This window comes from Lepeophtheirus salmonis, chromosome 5 (assembly GCF_016086655.4).
Source record: "Lepeophtheirus salmonis chromosome 5, UVic_Lsal_1.4, whole genome shotgun sequence".
Lineage (NCBI taxonomy): Eukaryota > Metazoa > Arthropoda > Copepoda > Siphonostomatoida > Caligidae > Lepeophtheirus > Lepeophtheirus salmonis.
In genome coordinates, this window is record NC_052135.2 from 4,580,292 (window position 1) to 4,599,011 (window position 18,720).

The window sequence follows — 18,720 nt, forward strand, 5'->3', positions numbered from 1 at the left end:
AATACAATTTTGTGATCAATAAGACTTGTTTTACTAGTTGTTGGAAAAAGAAAGTGATGCTGGTCACCCTGTATAATATATGTATAACTTTTATTTATCTATCAATGTTGTCAAATATATTATTTTATATGTATTTCCAGGAACGACTTAATTGTATTCTTTTTTTTTTAACTTATACTATTTTATCGATAGATTTAAGCCTCTTATGTAAATTTATTTATAATATGTACATAAAATAATCCGTAGTTTATGTTCTCGTACATTTTTTTCACTATCTTTATCAAAATATTATTTTAATATGGGGGAAAATTAACCAAGAACTTACTGTTTCTGTATGAATGGGATGTAAAGCAAAGAGTGTCACTATCACGAATTGAGTTCCACGTTTCAAATGAAGTACTGAAGTACAAATAATGGATAACCAATGTGTTGAAGAAAGATGTAAAAAAATATTAACAACATGAAACGGCCAAGGAGAGCCTTCTCCAAACCAATAGCAAAATCTGTAAAAAAAAATCGAAAATTAGTCCATGATTTTTAATATCATTTGAATCATTTTTCGAGTATTATTTAATTAATTTTGTATTAATACTCATTTTAATAAATATTGATGATACTAATAGTGAGGGAAAAAAAAATAATATCATAGTGTTGAAATATTTTTAACTACATAGTTGATTGCCCCAGTAACAGACTACAATAGTAAATATGATGTAGTGTATACCTATTTAAACAATTTGTGTACATTAGAGTTGAGTGATTCTTTTATTAAATATTTTTTTTAATAAGTTTATATGAAATAAAAATAACCCTCTATTAAATAACGGTACTTAATTAGTGTCCGATCAAACAAATGAAAGGATGGCAAAAAGTTTACCCCACAATTCCAAATCTCCACTCGAATTATAGGGCTGCTTATGCATTGCAAGAATTGTTGTAAACTTTTTATTAACACTCTACATGCTTTCATGGATTTTCCCGCTGTTTATATTTCAATATGCTTGGTAAAGCTAAATATCAAAGGATTAAAAGATACTAATACTAACGCTGCTAATGGTACAAGTTTTGTTTTGTTTGGGAGTTCCATCGGAAACCAAGGCTTAAAACTTTATTTTACTAAACTCTAAAGCCTTAATAGCTAAAAAAAATAACCAAAAAAATAATGGGTTACATCCTCAGGGACTGAGAACAATTATATTGCACCATTAGCACTTTCCTGAAAGTACCCTCTTGAGTGAATAATTCATGGAATTTTTTTGGATAAAAATGAAGTACTTTCTATCAAGCCATTGAAAATCATTTTAAGACAATTAAAAATTTTTGACTTGAGGCTTTTTTTAGTATTTTTATCCATTATTTTAGTTTTATTGTGAATGTCGTACATATTTAGCTCCGATAGTATTGATTTTATCAGTTTTACATTTTTTTTTTTTTGTAAATTTTACTAAAATTGAGATTTTATCTTACCCTGAAGCTTTAACTTTAATATTTATTTATGAATTTATTTTTACGTAACTGCTTCTTTATTAAGTGGAAAAAACAAATAAAAATAAATATCTCAAAAAATGATGGATTGTACATTAGAATATGTATCAAAGTATGTATAATATGTATACTGACTTATTACAAATAAATTTGACGTCGAATACTCGTCAAGGTCTAGCCTCTGGTGTTCATATTTTAATGGACAACTAGGTACAATTATATTTGGACATAATTACATCATTCTTCAAACAGAAAACAACTATTTAATTATTTTCTTGATAATAAGCCTTACATATATTGATAATAAAGCTCAAAGGGAACATCAATTTTAACCAAAGTCAATATTTATATCTTGAGGCAAAATAGCTTTAACGCTAAATGTCCTAGAGTAAAATGGTTCAGGGCAACATGTCACGAGGCAAATAGTTTCAATCAAAATTGTAGGACACCCGCGGACCTAGAACTCACAACCTCCCATTCAGTTTTTGCCCACGCAGCCATCAGGGATTTCTTACTGAGTTTGGAAACTACATTAGCCTCTCATTGACCATAAGCATAAACAAATCGACAAGGTGGGTTAATATGAGGTAAATAAGGAGGCAAAAATGTTCAAAATTATTTTGACAACATATTATTAGTTAAATTTTTTAGCTGAATAAACTTTGTTGCAACATTTCTGAATTGGGTAAAGAAATCTTTACACACAATAATCTTAATTTAATTCAATTTAATTTCAGACACTGAACCACTTTATAAATTATATTTTTGGGTTACACCGGTGTTTTTCAACTGGTGTGTCGATAAATGAGAAATAAAATACCAGATTCATTTTTATGGGGGAGAAGGACTTTGAAGGATTACTTCAAAGAAATACATATATACATATTTAATGTAGTTCATTAAAATTTTAATCAAGAAATAAATGTTATTTTTCTGATAAGATTTATTTCAAAAAATATTCGGTTTGTACGAATGAACAAATTACTTTTAATGCTTTATCTATTGTATTATTATTGCCTAAATAAGTATTATCTATAATAGGATAATGATTCTAACAATTATTGTTTAATAGCCTATATTAACAAGGCACTTTGTAGCATTCAAGTGCCTTTTCCAGTAATTGTTATCCTTACAAAAATGACAATAGATAAACTCATATTTTTCCATTGTGAAGAGCCACATAAAAAAAACTTAATAATACTCGGTAAACTGAACCAAAAATATGTAAAAGAGGAATCAAAAGTAGTTAGGTCCCACCCTAAAGTTTTACGTGTAATCTATAAAAGCTAAAGAAGAAGAGGAATTGAGTAAAATTTGGTTTAACATGCTAGTGTGACAGTCCTTCTACTCCGATGAAAATATGAGTCGGATAAAAATAGAATACTCAGTCTGTAAATTTGATATAATCTAACTAATATTTGATTTTTAAAATAGGCAGTAGTTGTTGTCAAAAAAAATTGAGATATTAAATTATTAAATAATATTTGTTTTTTATTATTATTTAAAAAGTTCATTAAAAAAAAAAGTCAAAAAGTCATTTTTTTAAACTCTCGCCATATATTGTCGCTGGGTAATTTAGCCTCAGGATATTTTTACTGAAGCCATTTCATCTTAGGACATTTTGTCTAAAAGATATTTGACCTTTTTTACATGAATAAATTAGACTTATAGTGTATTACTATAAAAAGCATATTAAAGGTTGGTCTTCTGTCGTAAAAAGGATAGAATCTTGCGCTAAAATTTTAATGTATACACTGAAAAAATCTTTCTATTTAATTAATTCGAACTAGATACAAAATATGTAATCAGTGCAAAAGAAAAAAAAACTAATCATGATATGAAGCAAGAGCATAATTCCATCATTTTTTCAATAGAAAACAACCATTTAATGCATTTTATGGTAATAAATATTGTATATTTTGATTTTAAAAGTTCAAAAGGAACATCAATTTCAAACAAATAGAATCAATATCGATGTATAAACCTCACTTATTTATATACTAAGGCAAAATAATCCGAGTTACACCTTACCTAAAAATCAAAATAGTTAAAGGACGATAGGACTTGTGTGAAAGCGGATGTTCGATAGATGAACCCCAAAAGTCATTTTTGAAAACATGTATCCAAAAAGCGTTGCCTCCATTGACGTCTGGATTTTTGACAATAGCAGGGACATCATCATGAACAAAATCCCCTTTTAAACTGTTTAGATAGGGAATAAGAGCCAAAAGTATTGGGATGACGGATTCCCAATTTTTCCCTCCTTCCCAAATAGATGAAGAGGAGGATCGAATGAACTTACGACGAATCTTTTTCTTTCGTCGGCGTGGAGAGGATGTTATGCATCGTAGTAAGTACCACATTGTGTAGTACATAGCGTTGGGAAATGATACAAGAGTATGAACCACATATATTTATATCAATACATAGTCTATCATAAATGTATATAACTCAAGTTTCGTTAACTCTTACTGCTATTATGTACATCTGTATTAAGAGATGTTGGAAACAGAACTAAAAAACTCACACACTCAAAGGATGCGAGAAAAAAAACCGGGATAAGAAATTACGTCGTGAAAAGGCGCTTTTGTAAGCATCCAATAAAAAAATCATGGACAAGGGGCTTTTCATTCTCCTCTTCTGCTTTTCTTCTTCCCCCCTCTTATTTGTATCATTTCCCCCTCTATTTCTTCTCCTTCTCCTTTACAGAGTGGTACTGATAAATTGGGAAAATGTTTACGGGCATATAACTAACGAACTATATGGGGTAGGACCATACTTTTTTATTATTTGAAAGCTACATTTAATTACGTTCAATCATATAAAATGATATCTGTCTCTCTTGATAACCTAGGACACACGATACCAAAAGCTTTGGCAGGTCCGGGCAACCTCGTACAGATCCATATTTGCAATTGTACGGGTAATGGCCTTCATAGACGAATGATACTTGGCTCAGGCCTCATGTTCGAACCTCAAACAGAGATAAAAAACGCATCAGTTCAGGTTTTGCTGCTTGCAGGTCAAACTGTTGGCTCCAAAGGTGAAACATTTTGTGGCCAAGAAATCTTGCCCATTTTTGGCCTTCTGCGATGGTGCACAGTATTTTTGGAAGGAATAATTTATTCCTTGGGCTACTCCATCTATCCATCCAGGAAATGTAAATTAAAACTAGAAAACAGTAACCAGTACATTGGTTAATCTGATCCGTACAAGGCTGGCCGGTCCTTCCAAAGCTTCCAGTACTGTGTGGCCAAGTATATCACAAGGGGTGGATGATCTCATTATATATAATTTAATGTCATTAAATGTAGCTTTCAAATAATAAAAAAATATGAGGTTACCCCATTTAAACCGTTCGTTATAAGCCTTTAAAGATTTCGACTATTTATCTAGACCACTCTGTACAGTTATTGCCTTCTTTTTGATTGTGTACACACACATCTACTCGCTATATCGTTTTTCTATTTTCATCTTAATTAAAACCTACTGAAATACACATTTAATTAAATATACAAAGAAGATGAACCTTAATCATTTATTTATAAATTAACAGTATCATAAGTAATAAGTGATCTAATAATTTTAACCCAACAAAACACATAAGTTAACTGGAATCCTTTTTTCTCAAAAATTATTTGACAAAATATCAACAGCTTATATTTTCAAATTGCTTTGATTAATCCTTTAGATGTGTTGCAAATTGTTCCTTAACTTTTCGTAAGCAAACTAGGATATATTACATCCCCAGATTTATAAAATAGCCAATAGTTTTGCTTTTTTTAAATCAAGTTTTAGTGACTTTAATTAACTGTTTTGATTATTTTTTCTACATGTCTTATATTTATACACGCATTTTTAGCAGGTTTGTTTGTATTTACTCTTTCAAAATAAATAGAAAAACCTTAAAAAATGATGCAAAATTTAAATGTCGTAATTATTATAATAGTTCAACTGATTATAATGTTACTAAAAACGTTTCTTTGGATTTTTTATCCAGTTCACTATCAGCATTATAAAAAGGATGTTTATAGTGGCAAGTAAGTAGGAAAAAATCATTGTTACAATGAAATACCTAGCTAGAAAATTACGTGGTTGTTTTTTTATAGAGTACCAGATAAAGTATTATATATTAAATGCAAGTTTTAAAATATTGTAAAAAGTCGTGTATCTCAATTTATACCAGAAATTAAAGTATAAAGCTAATAATTGTCTATTAAATATCTTATATAAAATAAATTGGACAAATCTTTATTTTTTGATTTTTGTTCAAGATTGTTTTTGAGTTAACAACCCAGATATAGCATAAAAACCATCTATAAAATAACAATTGAAAGAATATTAAGATATATCCAACTACTCTTATTGCATTCAGATAAGAATATAAGTGTAGTTATAATTGTATTGCATATAAACTTTTAATGATATTATCATATCTGCAATGTTGGTTTGTATATTTTTAAATAAGTATTTTTCATTTGACACATTGCTGTTCTTACTTTATGTTTATGACATTAAATCTTTATAGCGAAATTCATACGTATTGAAATGGGTCATCAAAAGTGTATGAAATATATAGCCTTTTTAAAATTAATTTATTTCTTTATACAAATGAAAAATTGAGTGTTGTCACACTATTCATATTTATTTAATTTTTGATTTCTTAAGAAGTTTTACATCTCACAAAAATTTCATGGATATAACAAAAAGTGGAGAAATTAAAACTTGTTGTAGTATTTAACAAATATTTTAACCTTTTTATTTTTAATTACGGGACCAAAGGACAATTAAAACCAAAAAAAAAACAATGATTGTTTTTATTCAATGTCTCTATGTGTAAAAACGTGGGAGCAACAACTAATCAATAAAGGCTGACACAACACTAACTAAATACATTAATGAACAAATTAAATAATTTTACAATTATTTTACACAACTTTCAATTACTTTTTTTTCTAAAATAGTTACTGGGAATAAAAAAATATTTGATTAGTTACAGATTATCGATGGTATGAATATTTTAAATTTAATTAGTTGCTATCATACAAATTTATTTGTAATTAACAAACTAATTATCGAAGTTTCAAATATTTTTTTGCGTTGGCACTATTCACCTACACCATTTATGGATATGAAGAAGATTGATAGACTCCGAGTACCCTCCCAAATAAATTGGATACAGTAAGTATATATTCATATATATAAATTAAGAATATATGAGTGGTCAAATCTAAATAAAAACACTTAGAAATTGTAAAATTCACAAAATATAAGTTACTAATTAACAAAATAATTTCAACAAAATTAGTACTATACATAGATGTGTGTCTGTGCTCTCTTAAGCATTAATGTAACGGCCCTTAGCAGTAATGATATCATCTAGGCTGCAACAAAAGAGTTTAAAAGAACTGAAAAGAGTCTTGCAATGGAGGAGATGGGTTTCTTTCATTGCTGGCGTCCAAAGTGGTCTCCTTCCACCCACTTTTTTATAGCTCTTTCTACAGTCTGGAGTGAACCCCTGAGATCTCTTGCATGTGCCCCTACGACTTGAGGGGATTAGTATTGGCTGTTTTATTTAACTCATTCGGGTCCCCTTTGGCCTTTTTGACAGAGCCATCTTCCTCTCTGTCGTTACTGATAAATGCCATTTTCTCAACTTGTAGGTAAGTAGTTATCATAATACTCATCATTGATCAGGATGATGTTGTTCATAGAAAATTTTATTTTATAATATTTTGTACTATAACAATGTACACTAATTAATTATTAATCTGTCCACCATCATCATCAATGACAGCCTCCAACAGCTTCTCGAGCCCCTTGCACACATTGGCAACGTAGTCCTTTTTCATGATCCTCCACTGCTGTTTAACAGAGGTCTTCAGGGTATCAATATTGGAATGGCGAATTTTTCAGGCCTTCTTCTCAATTTGCTACCAAATGGAGTAATCCAGCGTATTCAAATCTGAGCTCTGAGGGGCCAAAGGTTCTTGGACCAGAAGTGTTGTGTATTATGGAAAGAGAGAATGAAAGGCGTTGAGGAGAATTATTGTGCGTAAGTCCTTATTACATCGTCATACTACCCTGCAGTATCTAGCCTGCCAGGGTATTTATAGATAAATAAAGCTATCACGGTACATATATTATAAAATTACTTAAGATAGTAAGAAGATTTAGAGGGGGAGAAACGGAATAGTGGTAATACATAACAAGAAGCGCATGTTACTACCCAACTACTCTCGTACAATATTAGTAGTATGGGACGAGCTGTTTGGTCTTGCTGACTATCCTGATGCTGCTGTCAGCCATGCTAAAGCATACCACCCAATCATTTTATTTGTTGTAGACGAGGTCAACGGTTAAGGTATTTTTCTCAGAGAAAAAAATTACCCGTTTGCTGTGGTGCTTCAGATCATTCAAGAGTCTTTTATCGTGGCCTTACTCTAGCCTTTTTTTAAGGCCTTATAGCATTGCCTACAGTAGACCGATGATCTTCTTCTACTTAGGATACTCTGACATCTTCATCGTTGGGTTGACCTTAAAAGCATCCATGATATCTTCAGGCTTCACTTTGGTAGATCTTCCTCTCTTGGGGTTTGTCTTCATCAACCAAAGGATTTCTTACACAACAGACTGTGGCCTTGCTAACCTTTCATTTAAATCTCCTACAATATGATAATAAATAAAAGACATCGATAAATGATAGATACATTTTATCAAATTAGTTGGGGATACAACAAGATAGGACTCTAAGATGAAATTCGCATTCTATTTGGCCTCCCTTGTAACCATATCAACTTTTTTTTTTTAATCCTGCGTAATTAAAAGACAAAGCAGATTAATTCAGTCTAATTATGTCACAATGAAAAATTATTGTAGTAGCTACTGGAGATTTATTGAAGAGAGGAAGAACAGAAATGCACCATAGTTGTGTGTTTTATTAATGATCAAGGACAAATCATCCACCTAGATCACCCAGATGGGCAGAGGACCCCCCCCCCGGATTTTGCAGTAGGACTCTAAAACCTGCCATGTGTCTAACAATCTCTTGCCTAACTTGAGAAAAACAGCTACCACCTCGTAACCAAGCACCAGTGACCCCCAGCAGCCACCCATATTAATGGATTATTTGTCTTGGGTTACCTTAAAGCACACAACTATAGACTCCCCCACATAACTAAGGTAAGTCTTGTGTCTTCAATCAAGGATCCCTTGGTATCCACGGCCAGGAACCTGCTCCCGCTTCAGTAGCCAGATAGAGACCGTGATCAAGGCTGAGGGCAATTTTATCGAGTAAGCCTCAGGACATATGACCTAAAATATTGACTTTGTTCTTTTATTTAAAATAAAAATATTACAAATTCGGATTCTATGCTTAGTTTTCTAAACACAATACACGGCGCATATTTCATCTTCGAGTCCTGTAATTTAACATTAATAATAAAAATATTAAATTTCAAAAAGAAAAATCTAAAACAGCAACAGGAAAAACAATCAAACAACTTATAAGCAAATCAAAAAATTAAATTCACTGAACCAAATAAAAAATTGCAAATATTTGAATAAATCCTAAACTTTGCATTATCAAAATTAAAATTGAGTTGCATAAAGTCATATTTAATGTTTCCCGGCAAACTAGGTCTTTATTTATTCACACACACTAAAAAAAAAAAATATGTACACATTTATAAAATGATTAAAAGAAAATTTTGGTTTAGAACAAAACATAAATAAATATTATATCTTAAAATTAATTTTCTCTTTAGACCTCTAAAATCTTACAGATATATCAATTATACAAATAAAATAAAAAACACCTCAACAGATGTTAGAAGCATACTACCTAACATAAACAACTACAAAATGATAGCTAAAAGGCCTCATAGTGAGACAAAATATTAAATCTGTTATACATATTGATGATGGTTCTTAATGTCTTTTCATATCTTATTAAAGAAGATGTGTAATATTTTATATGATCTGAAGCATCATTCATGGAAGTATCATGCAGCTGGGGAATCCTCCGTAATAAGTAAAACTATGAAAGCTGTACAGTTTCCAAAAGCAGCAATGATGGTTTTTTCTTCTTTCGACCGACGCGACTAGTGAGTACGAATACCAAACAGAAAAAGAGCCTTTGCAAAATTTGATTCAAAATCTCTCATGTAGCTATAGTCAAGTAAAATAAAATCCCGAAATACAGTCAATGCAGGGAAATCAAAAAAGGAGTGTATACCATTATTATATATTTAACAACAGTCATTGCACGGCAGTAAAAATTTTATTATGACAGTAGATATCTGAAACTAGGATGTAAACTTTTTCCCCTCATTAATATATATTTGTATATTTTTCTGTCTCCATATAGTCCGTTTTCGTATTATATCGAGACAGTAGATTATTTGAATAGAACAACTAGTTCGTACTCATCGTCATATTAGCTTGCCAGATGAATTTATGTAAAATGTTTGCCCTCAGACTATATGAAGGGGGACTTAAAGCAGAAGGAGGGAGGTGAGAGAAGTGAGGAGTTTGGATCTGCGTCCATCCATCCTTATTGTTCCTATCAATATCTATTCACACTCTTCTGTCTTCTGATACTCTATTCAAGGGATCTCGACTCTTAAGGTGAGATCCCTTGAACAAGTGCTTCACTTGGTCGGTGGATCTTGTATCCTTTAATGGAAGGATCGTTGATTGTTGCAAGTGCCTCTTCATTTCAAGGTCTGTGATAGTGACTTCAGTTCTCGTTAATCATTGTCCTATACATAAATTCCTCCAGATCCTCTACGGAATCATTGTATACTTCTTTATTACTACTGAGTCTCTTTTGTCATTGGAAAACAAGTGCAAGATAATTCTAGACTCGTAAAGATAATGTGCTTCTCTTTTCTCGATATTTTGGTCTACTATGCATATTCTATTCTGATATTACATATAAATAGTTATTTAGAACTGGAGAGTTCCACAATAAGAAATAGTTCCCGAATGAATTACCCAGTGAGGAACAAAGATTTTTATTTCTCATCCACAGCTCCTTCGTTGAAACTCTTGAATCCTGTTCCTTCCAAAGTTGACTTTTTTTCGTCTCTTATTCTGAGAAAATATTTAATTGTTAAGAATCCTTCAGTTTCCTTGATGTATATAATGCAGAAATCCCTTGGAAAAAAGTAAAATTCAATCTCAGACTCTCAATGAATATGCACCCTTTTTTCTCGATACTTTTGTCTGCAATGCATATTATATTTTGCTACTATTTGTATAAATAGATTTTGTGAATTGTTGAGTTCTAAGTGATTATGTGATAAAAAATTATAAGTGACCTCTTAACTTCTGTAGACTTGCAATTTTGAAACTTAGTTAGTCTTAATCATCTGCAAAAAAAAAACTTCATTGCTTTATCACCGTATTGGAATATTACCCCCATGAAGATTTAGGATGTCCACACTAATACAAATTATTAATCAATATTTACCATAACAGTTCTTATATTTAACTATTATTTATTTTAAAAATACTAATTAATGACATTAATACAGATAATATAATAATCATTAATACAGACGTTCAAAATTAAAAGCCAACTATTTATATTTCATCCTGTTTTTCTTTCATTTATCCTTACATTATTATGAAAGTATATTATTATTTTAAGATCTGAATAAAACAATTTTTTTTTAAAGTAAATCCTTTATTTTACGAAACAAAATGAAAGCTCAAAATTTAGAAGATAATTTTTATGGAACTTGCACCATGAGAATTCCTTTGTTTTTAATCAGATTGTACGCTACTATTAGCATCATTTATGAGATTTTTGCTAGATATATTAAAATGTTTAAATCCAACATGAACAATTTAATTCGCAAAATGATGTTGTTTTTTTACACTTCCCCCCAATAGGATGATAGGAATCTCGCGTTTCTAATAAATTGACAACTAGCTTTGTAAGGCATCGTCTTGGAATTTTCGACGGCAATAAAATTCGTCAAGTATGTTCGCTGAAAATATCATATTGTAAAGCTGACTAGCATGTAATGTATTTATCTCGATCTCGATCTTCGCCAGAAAATTCACACACCATGAGTTATTGGTTTCTCAGAAATCAAAAAGGTTCGCGATCTTTAATTTTGAAAAAACTTAATGATGGAAGAGGCTATGTATCCCGATATATAAAACAATAGATTGGCCTGAGATTCTATTCTTCCATAGTAAAATTAGAATTAGAAGAACAGAAAATAAATATATGAAATTGGAACAATTGGATCAGTCCTTTTTAGTTTCACATGCATGTTTATTTTTTCATTTTCATTTAATATTCTTAAGTTTCTAATTTTTTATCTTAACGTATGTAGAAATTATATATTTGTTAAGGGATTGAGAGTTTCCTAGTATATACAGTAAGATAAAAAATTAGAATCTTAATTAAAATTTTGAAATTCAGCACCATAACTTTAAAACTGAAACTTCTTAATCCCTTTACAAATATATAATTTATATTAAAAATATCTTATATCTAAATAACTAGAGGTTACAAAAATGGCATTGGAAGACTAAACCTTTTCAAATATATATTTTTCATCAATACATAATAGAAAATCAGATTACCGAAAAATGCTTTCAATTTTAAAGTTATGGTGCTGAATTTCAAAAGTTTCATGAAGATTCCTTTGTATAATATAATAAATTATGGCATATTTAAAATTAACTTCTCTTTTAAAAGAAGTTGTATTTATCATTAAAAGTAAATCGCTCAATATTAACAAAAATGTTCATGGCAAATTCTCCTACACGGAATAATTTTATGGATACAATAACAACAATTAGTTTAGCTCTTGAAATAATTGTTTCATTAAAAATAAGAAAAACACTCGTATATAATATATAAAACTTATAATGTCCTTTCACAACGATTCCATCAATATAATTGATTTAGTACCTCTTCCTCCACCACAATTTCGTGACTCTCCTCTCCTAGAAGCACCTACAGCTCCTGATCTTCCTGATACTACTACGCCTATAGAGTTCACGACTGGGAAGAAAGGATCCATGAACGTATGATATATATATATATATTTATTTACTTTAGAATTTGTATTGTGTTACTATTTTATTTAATATATATGCATAATTTGTAATGATAAAAAGATACCATTTAAAAATCTGGGTCAGGTAAATCAATTTTAACAAAAAAAAACAATAAACTAATTAGAAATATCATAGTCAGAAGTCACCTCGACGGAGAAACTTTGGGAATTTAATCTCACAGGGAAATTTGGGGAACCTTGTGGACACCTGAGGCAGTGTGAAGGTCCTTAAGATACATTTCCACAGGTCTAGCTTTTGCATCCAAGTTTTTTTTCAATGCTTATATATAATCCGAATTAGACGTTGTATTTCCATTAGAAGAAAACCCCATCTTTAAAAGGTAAATATCGGAAAATTCTGACCAATAACCACTAAACCTCCAAGAAGAGATATCATTCATTGGGTTTGATCCCCAATGGCGGCCTCCAAAGATGTAAAAGCGCAAAAACGAAGTTGTTCTACACTCCTCCAACAATAGAAACATACTACAGTAAGACAAATTCAAACACCGATGCTTATGTCCTTGAGAAAACAATATAAAATCACAGACAAACACATTACACCTGTTCTCTCTTCAAAAATATTTTCTCTTTCACACTCAAAATTTTTGTCTATGAAATGTAGAATCGGGGGAATAATAAGTATTTTAATAAATGTCTGGGTGTAAAATATACCGGTTCACTAATAGAGTATCAATTAATTTTATTTCAATTGAGAATATGTATACATATTTTTAGAATAACAAATGATATTGTGAATGTTAAAAGCTTTCTTCTTACTATTGAACAATGTTTGTGTCTTGTGGCAATAAAGTTTTCCATTTTTATACATATTAGGTAATATTTTATTATAAAATAAACAATCGTAGATTTTATAATAAAATATGAAAACTTCATAGGAATTGTATTTTCTTATATAAAAGTAGGTAAATATGGATTCAAATATAGGTAGAAAAAGCTTTTCTTCAAATAAGAGCTCTACCAAATCTACTAAGAACAATGTGTATTTATTTATATTGTGATGGATATTTATTCAAACATGTTCATGATATACATGTGTATTATTTGAATATGATATATGTTCTAGCGATGAACATTCATATTTTAAATTTGTTTCCATTATTCATCTATAATTTTTATACGTATGTAAATTATGTCAATATTTTTTTTCTTCAAAACAAACTTTTTTGTTTTTCTTCTTAAGTAAAATACCTAATCATAATTGTACATTCAGAAAACAAAAGCAAAATAAAATATGATCATCTCCGTAAACGTTTTATATCATATCCAATAAATTTTGAGCATGGTAGAGTGATTCTCCTGGAACAATTATGTGTTATGAATTGAAGTCAAATGTTTTTGTGTACAGAAAGTTCAACGAGCTCTTTTTACCCCCGGAAAATTCATTTTCCTCTATTCAACCCAAGACAAGTTCATCTCAGGATAGGTTCATCCTGAATAAGTTCATCACGAGGTAGGTTCATCCCGAAGTAAGTTCCTCGCGAGGAAAGGTCATCCCAAGTAAGCTCCATTAAAGCAAATTTGTTTGTGTTTTCAAAATATGGAGAAGTTCATTCCTAACAATATAAATATTTGGAATATATCTTGATCAAAAAAATGAACTATGATGTAGTGTTTTATTTTACTTTTTAGTACCAATATTTAATTATTGAATAATCATTATCCTAGTAAAGAAATGACTAATTCAAATTATTCTTAACAAAACACTTTATGTAACTCTTAACGACCGATTGCAAGAAATTTTTGCTTCACAGGTTTAAGATTTATAGATCTTAATAGATAATAGATATATTACAAATTTAATTATAATTCCTTGTGGCAGTTGTTTCAAATTATCCTCCATTTTTATTCTATATTTTTATTACACATTTTGAACTTGTACAAGCAAATTATACAACACACTCATTTTACCGTCTCTCAGCTGAATATATAATCAATTAACCGGCACTCCCTGCACCGCTCAAAATTCTCAAACGGCAGCGCGTACATTGTTTTGAATTACGAGTGGGAGTGAGCTCGGCATTTTAGAAGAGCGATATAATCGCTCAAATTTTCGCACATTTAAATAAATTTATATTACAGTTTCTGTTTCTACGTCTTATGAGGTAATATAAAAAAATTTAGAGTGAAAGAATAATTGGAAAAATTGTAAGAAAAGACAGTTGAAGCTATGTCTCAAAATAGAATAAAATCTTTTTATTATTCCTGGATATGTGGCTCTCTGCTGTGGACAAGTTTGCCACTCATGTAGCTGGCCACTCAAAGAAGAATTAGACATCAGTTTCCTCAGATGCACAGCCAGCTTTTTCGTATGTGGAGATTACGTTTGAAGACAAATCTTTCTTCTTATTAAACGAATTTTCCCAACTAAAATAAAATTTTCTTATATTTTTATGACGTAAATTGACATAAGACCTAAAAATCTGACGCAAACATAAGTTCAAAAACTTAAAACCCTGTGTTTAAGCTCAAACTAATTATCGGGCTTCACCAGATGATAATACACGAAACCTTGTAATAACATTATCCCTCAAACTGTGGTTCCCAAAATTTTGTACCCAGGGCACACGAAAAAACAATAAAAACTTATTTACATAGCTATTTCAATTTAACTAACTATATGGATTATTATCAGATATTGCAAATAACATCAGGCTATCACAAATCGTGCAGTGCACTTGAAATTGCTTCAAGATACACTGTTAGGGAACCACTACCCATTAACGCTTAATATTATCTTTTTTACATGCGGTAATGTGAAATCTATCAATTTAATAATGATTATTCAAAGATATTTGAATATTTGGCGTGATTGTTGTTATATCTAATCAAGCATAAATGTTACCTTCTGATCTATACACTGCTATCCTCAGCTACCGTTGAGAGAATATTTTCTTCAGGTGGTTTTTGTTTGATTATAGATGTAAGAGTTTAAAAGATGAAAACTTTGAAAAGAAAAAAAAACTTTTGTCAATGAATCAAATATTTAATAGTTAAAACATGGGAATCTTAATTTTGGGGATTTTTTTTTACTTTTAAAAATAATTTGATATCATTCAGTTTAATTTATTCTTGTATCTTATTTCTCTTCATTTTTAAGAATAAGTAATATAAATAAATTTTAGGAAAGTAATTACAATCATAAAGAAGAGTTGTCAAATTCAAATACTCGTATAAGAGCGAAAAAAACCAGCTCCGTTCAGTTTTAATTGAGCGTGAGCAGGGGCGCGCTAATTGTTTTAAAAAACGAGCGAGGGAGCGTTCACAAAATTAGTAACTGAGTGGGATTGCGCTCGGGATTTCTTGAGTTGACTAATGCTCTGTTTATTAGTAGCAGAGGCTGAACAATGTACTTTTTTTTTCCATTTTAAGAAAATAAAGATCATAATTTTCTTATGTTATTCTCCTTTTTTGCACCATCAGATAGCTTTCGAAGAAGACTTTAAATGGGCTAAAATAAATTCTATCATAATTAGTACTTGCAAAATAATGATTAAAACTGTATTTTTATTTTTATTGATGAAATAAATAACTTTTGTCTCCTTTGAAACTTTGAGCTATGTTATACTCGGAGCTGCTACCTAAAGATGACATTGTAAAAAAATGAAATTTTGCATAGGCTATTTCCTTAATATATCACTCCTTTTCCGAAATAGTCTTACACGAAAATAAGGAAAAGTTGAAATATAAACCGTCCTATTGTAACACATAAAAAAAAGTCCCCTGCTTTACATATAGATAACGCTTTTTTTTTTTTAAATTCACCTCATTTTCAGTTAGTACCAACCTTTAATAGACAGCAACCTAATTTTCATGACAATTTGGTGATTTGATTTTAAATTTATTGTAAAAGCTAAGCAATGGCTAGAAAAAGTTATAGTTACTTCACTCCATAAAATGAATAAAATCATTAATAAATAAATAATTTAAAAAAACCCAATTTTGAGGGAAACTTCGTGTGGCCAATCAATGTAATTATTCCACTCCAAGCATTGATCTCTATGGTATGATGTAGTAATAATTAATGGGAGCTCCTAGGGATTTTGAATTAAATAAAGTACAGGCAATCTTATTTTTATCAACTTCAACAATTAGGCTGTGATATTATTTCCTTGTTTTTTTCTTTTTCTGTGTCTTTTATCTCTTTTCTTTTTCCGGATTTTTTTATTATTCCTTTTCAGACTACCCGGTTTTCCTCTGCTGTGGTTATGTGTGAGTGCCGGTGTATTTGTGCGTGTTTTTAGTATTTGTGTTGTTATTTTTTTTGTGTGTGTGTTTCTATTTTATCAACGCTCTATGAGAGAATTTTTATCCACAAACTTAAAACTTACTTATTATTTTATAAATAGCTCTCCATATACACATAACTGAATAAAGGATTTTGTTTTAGAGAAAAAAAAAAAATTTTGAACAAAAAAAAGTATTTTCTTTGTTAAGAAGCTGACCTTTCAGCCAATGTTTTTCATACTGTCACGTCACCATTCGGAGAATATCTTTTAAGTTTGGCTAACTCCTATTTTATTTATTATGTATAGTCGTAGTTTTTTCTTATATATTTATATTATATACTCTTTCATACCAATGTAACTAGGTACAGTGACAACATTAATAAAGGCGTTTGCACTTCCTCATTAGAATGATTTTCTTCTTGAACTTTTTATACCCGGTACTACAGGCAAACCATAAAGCTTTGTAGAATCTATGCGTCCATTAAAAAGCAAAGTTCTTCTTTTTTTTTTAATAATTGATTGACAGGAAATAAAACACAAAACGACTCTTCAGTATATCTATGGGCTTTATTCGTTCATCCATTTTACCAACTATAACTTTTTTTTTTTAATCTGTCTCAAAAAATTTATTCCGATAGCTGCACTTCTGCCTCCTTCAAAAAAAAAAAAAAAACTTTTCTAGTAAATCCAAATTCTCTAAAATCTTTGTACCATGTCTCCTGAAATCCATTCTTTAACACAATCCGTGAAATGTGTAATTGTGTGTCCACTTTTCCACATTTAAATGAGAATCAGCTTTCTCCCAGCAATTTTCTGATAAAATGAATACACAATAAAGAGTTGGTGTTAATAGGAGTTTGTAAATTTTTACAAATTGACCACGTAACAACTAAGCTGTCCTTCTCCCAGAATTTAGTTGTATCAACAATTCCGAAATCATCCATCAAAAACTCTCATACATCCCTAGATTTTAAGTTGTATTCTCCTTCATACTTGAGAGAATCAGAGTTTTATTAATAATAAATTTAATCCCCTATATTTATTATTTTGACATTCCTAAGTTGCATTGGGTGTTGTAGATTTATTTATAAGATTTCGCTCTGTCTATATTAGGACCATAAATGTTTGCTACAATAATTTTTTCGATACCCGAAACTTTTAGCATAAAGTATGCCAGGCTATTTTCTAATCATAGTCTACGTCCCTCATTTGTTATCAACAGAATTTCTATAGGGTTTAAATTATTTTGGGTCGTATTTGCTAAAACCTTCCGACCATTTAAAAAAAATCTATTAATTGTTTGATCCTGAAGACAAAAAATATCTTCATTTCTGCATTTAAGGTAATCTATGAAATGATGTCTCCCTTCATAATTTGTTTGTTTTGGTAATATTTCTTCCATCATGAAATAACTAATATGTTACATTAAATGTGAAATGTATCGGAGAAAAGACGTAACTATGGCAATCAAATATAGAGATACCAATTACCTACAACGATCTTACATAATTAATTATATATATACCATATATAGGCATATAATATGAACATACAAACGTATTTATCAAAGGATGCTGAGCAACTTCTCGTTAAGAGATCAAATTGATAAATTGAGCTTCTTAATCTACCTTTATGATGTAGTATGTCTTTTTTTCTTCCCTTATCGCTTTCTTTCTTTTACTAAAGATGTATCTTTCTTAATCATCATTTCTATGTGTCATAAATTAAAAGAGTATTAATGAAAATTAATCATAATAAAAAAATTCTAGAATGAAAAGAAATGATGAGTTACTTTTTTTTTACCATTAACCCATATTTGATAAATTATGCAAATACTAAAAATTAATTAGGACAAGTTTCTATATTTGATATAAGTATACATTAGGTTGAGGCTGTTGGCC

At 30.0% G+C, this 18,720-nt stretch overlaps 1 protein-coding gene across 1 annotated transcript in view; it reads right to left on the reverse strand.

Annotated features, from left to right (window-relative positions):
• LOC121118546 (protein O-mannosyl-transferase TMTC1) overlaps nt 1–4,016 on the reverse strand; it is a 55,118-nt gene extending 51,102 nt beyond the window's left edge. The window contains exons 1-2 of the mRNA XM_040713124.2: nt 3,517–4,016; nt 326–503 (exon numbers count right to left, since the gene is read on the reverse strand). Of these exons, the coding sequence (XP_040569058.1) occupies nt 326–503; nt 3,517–3,860 (522 nt within the window). The 5' untranslated portion in view covers nt 3,861–4,016. The remainder of the gene's footprint in view (nt 1–325; nt 504–3,516) is intronic.
• Between the last annotated feature and the right edge of the window lie 14,704 nt (nt 4,017–18,720).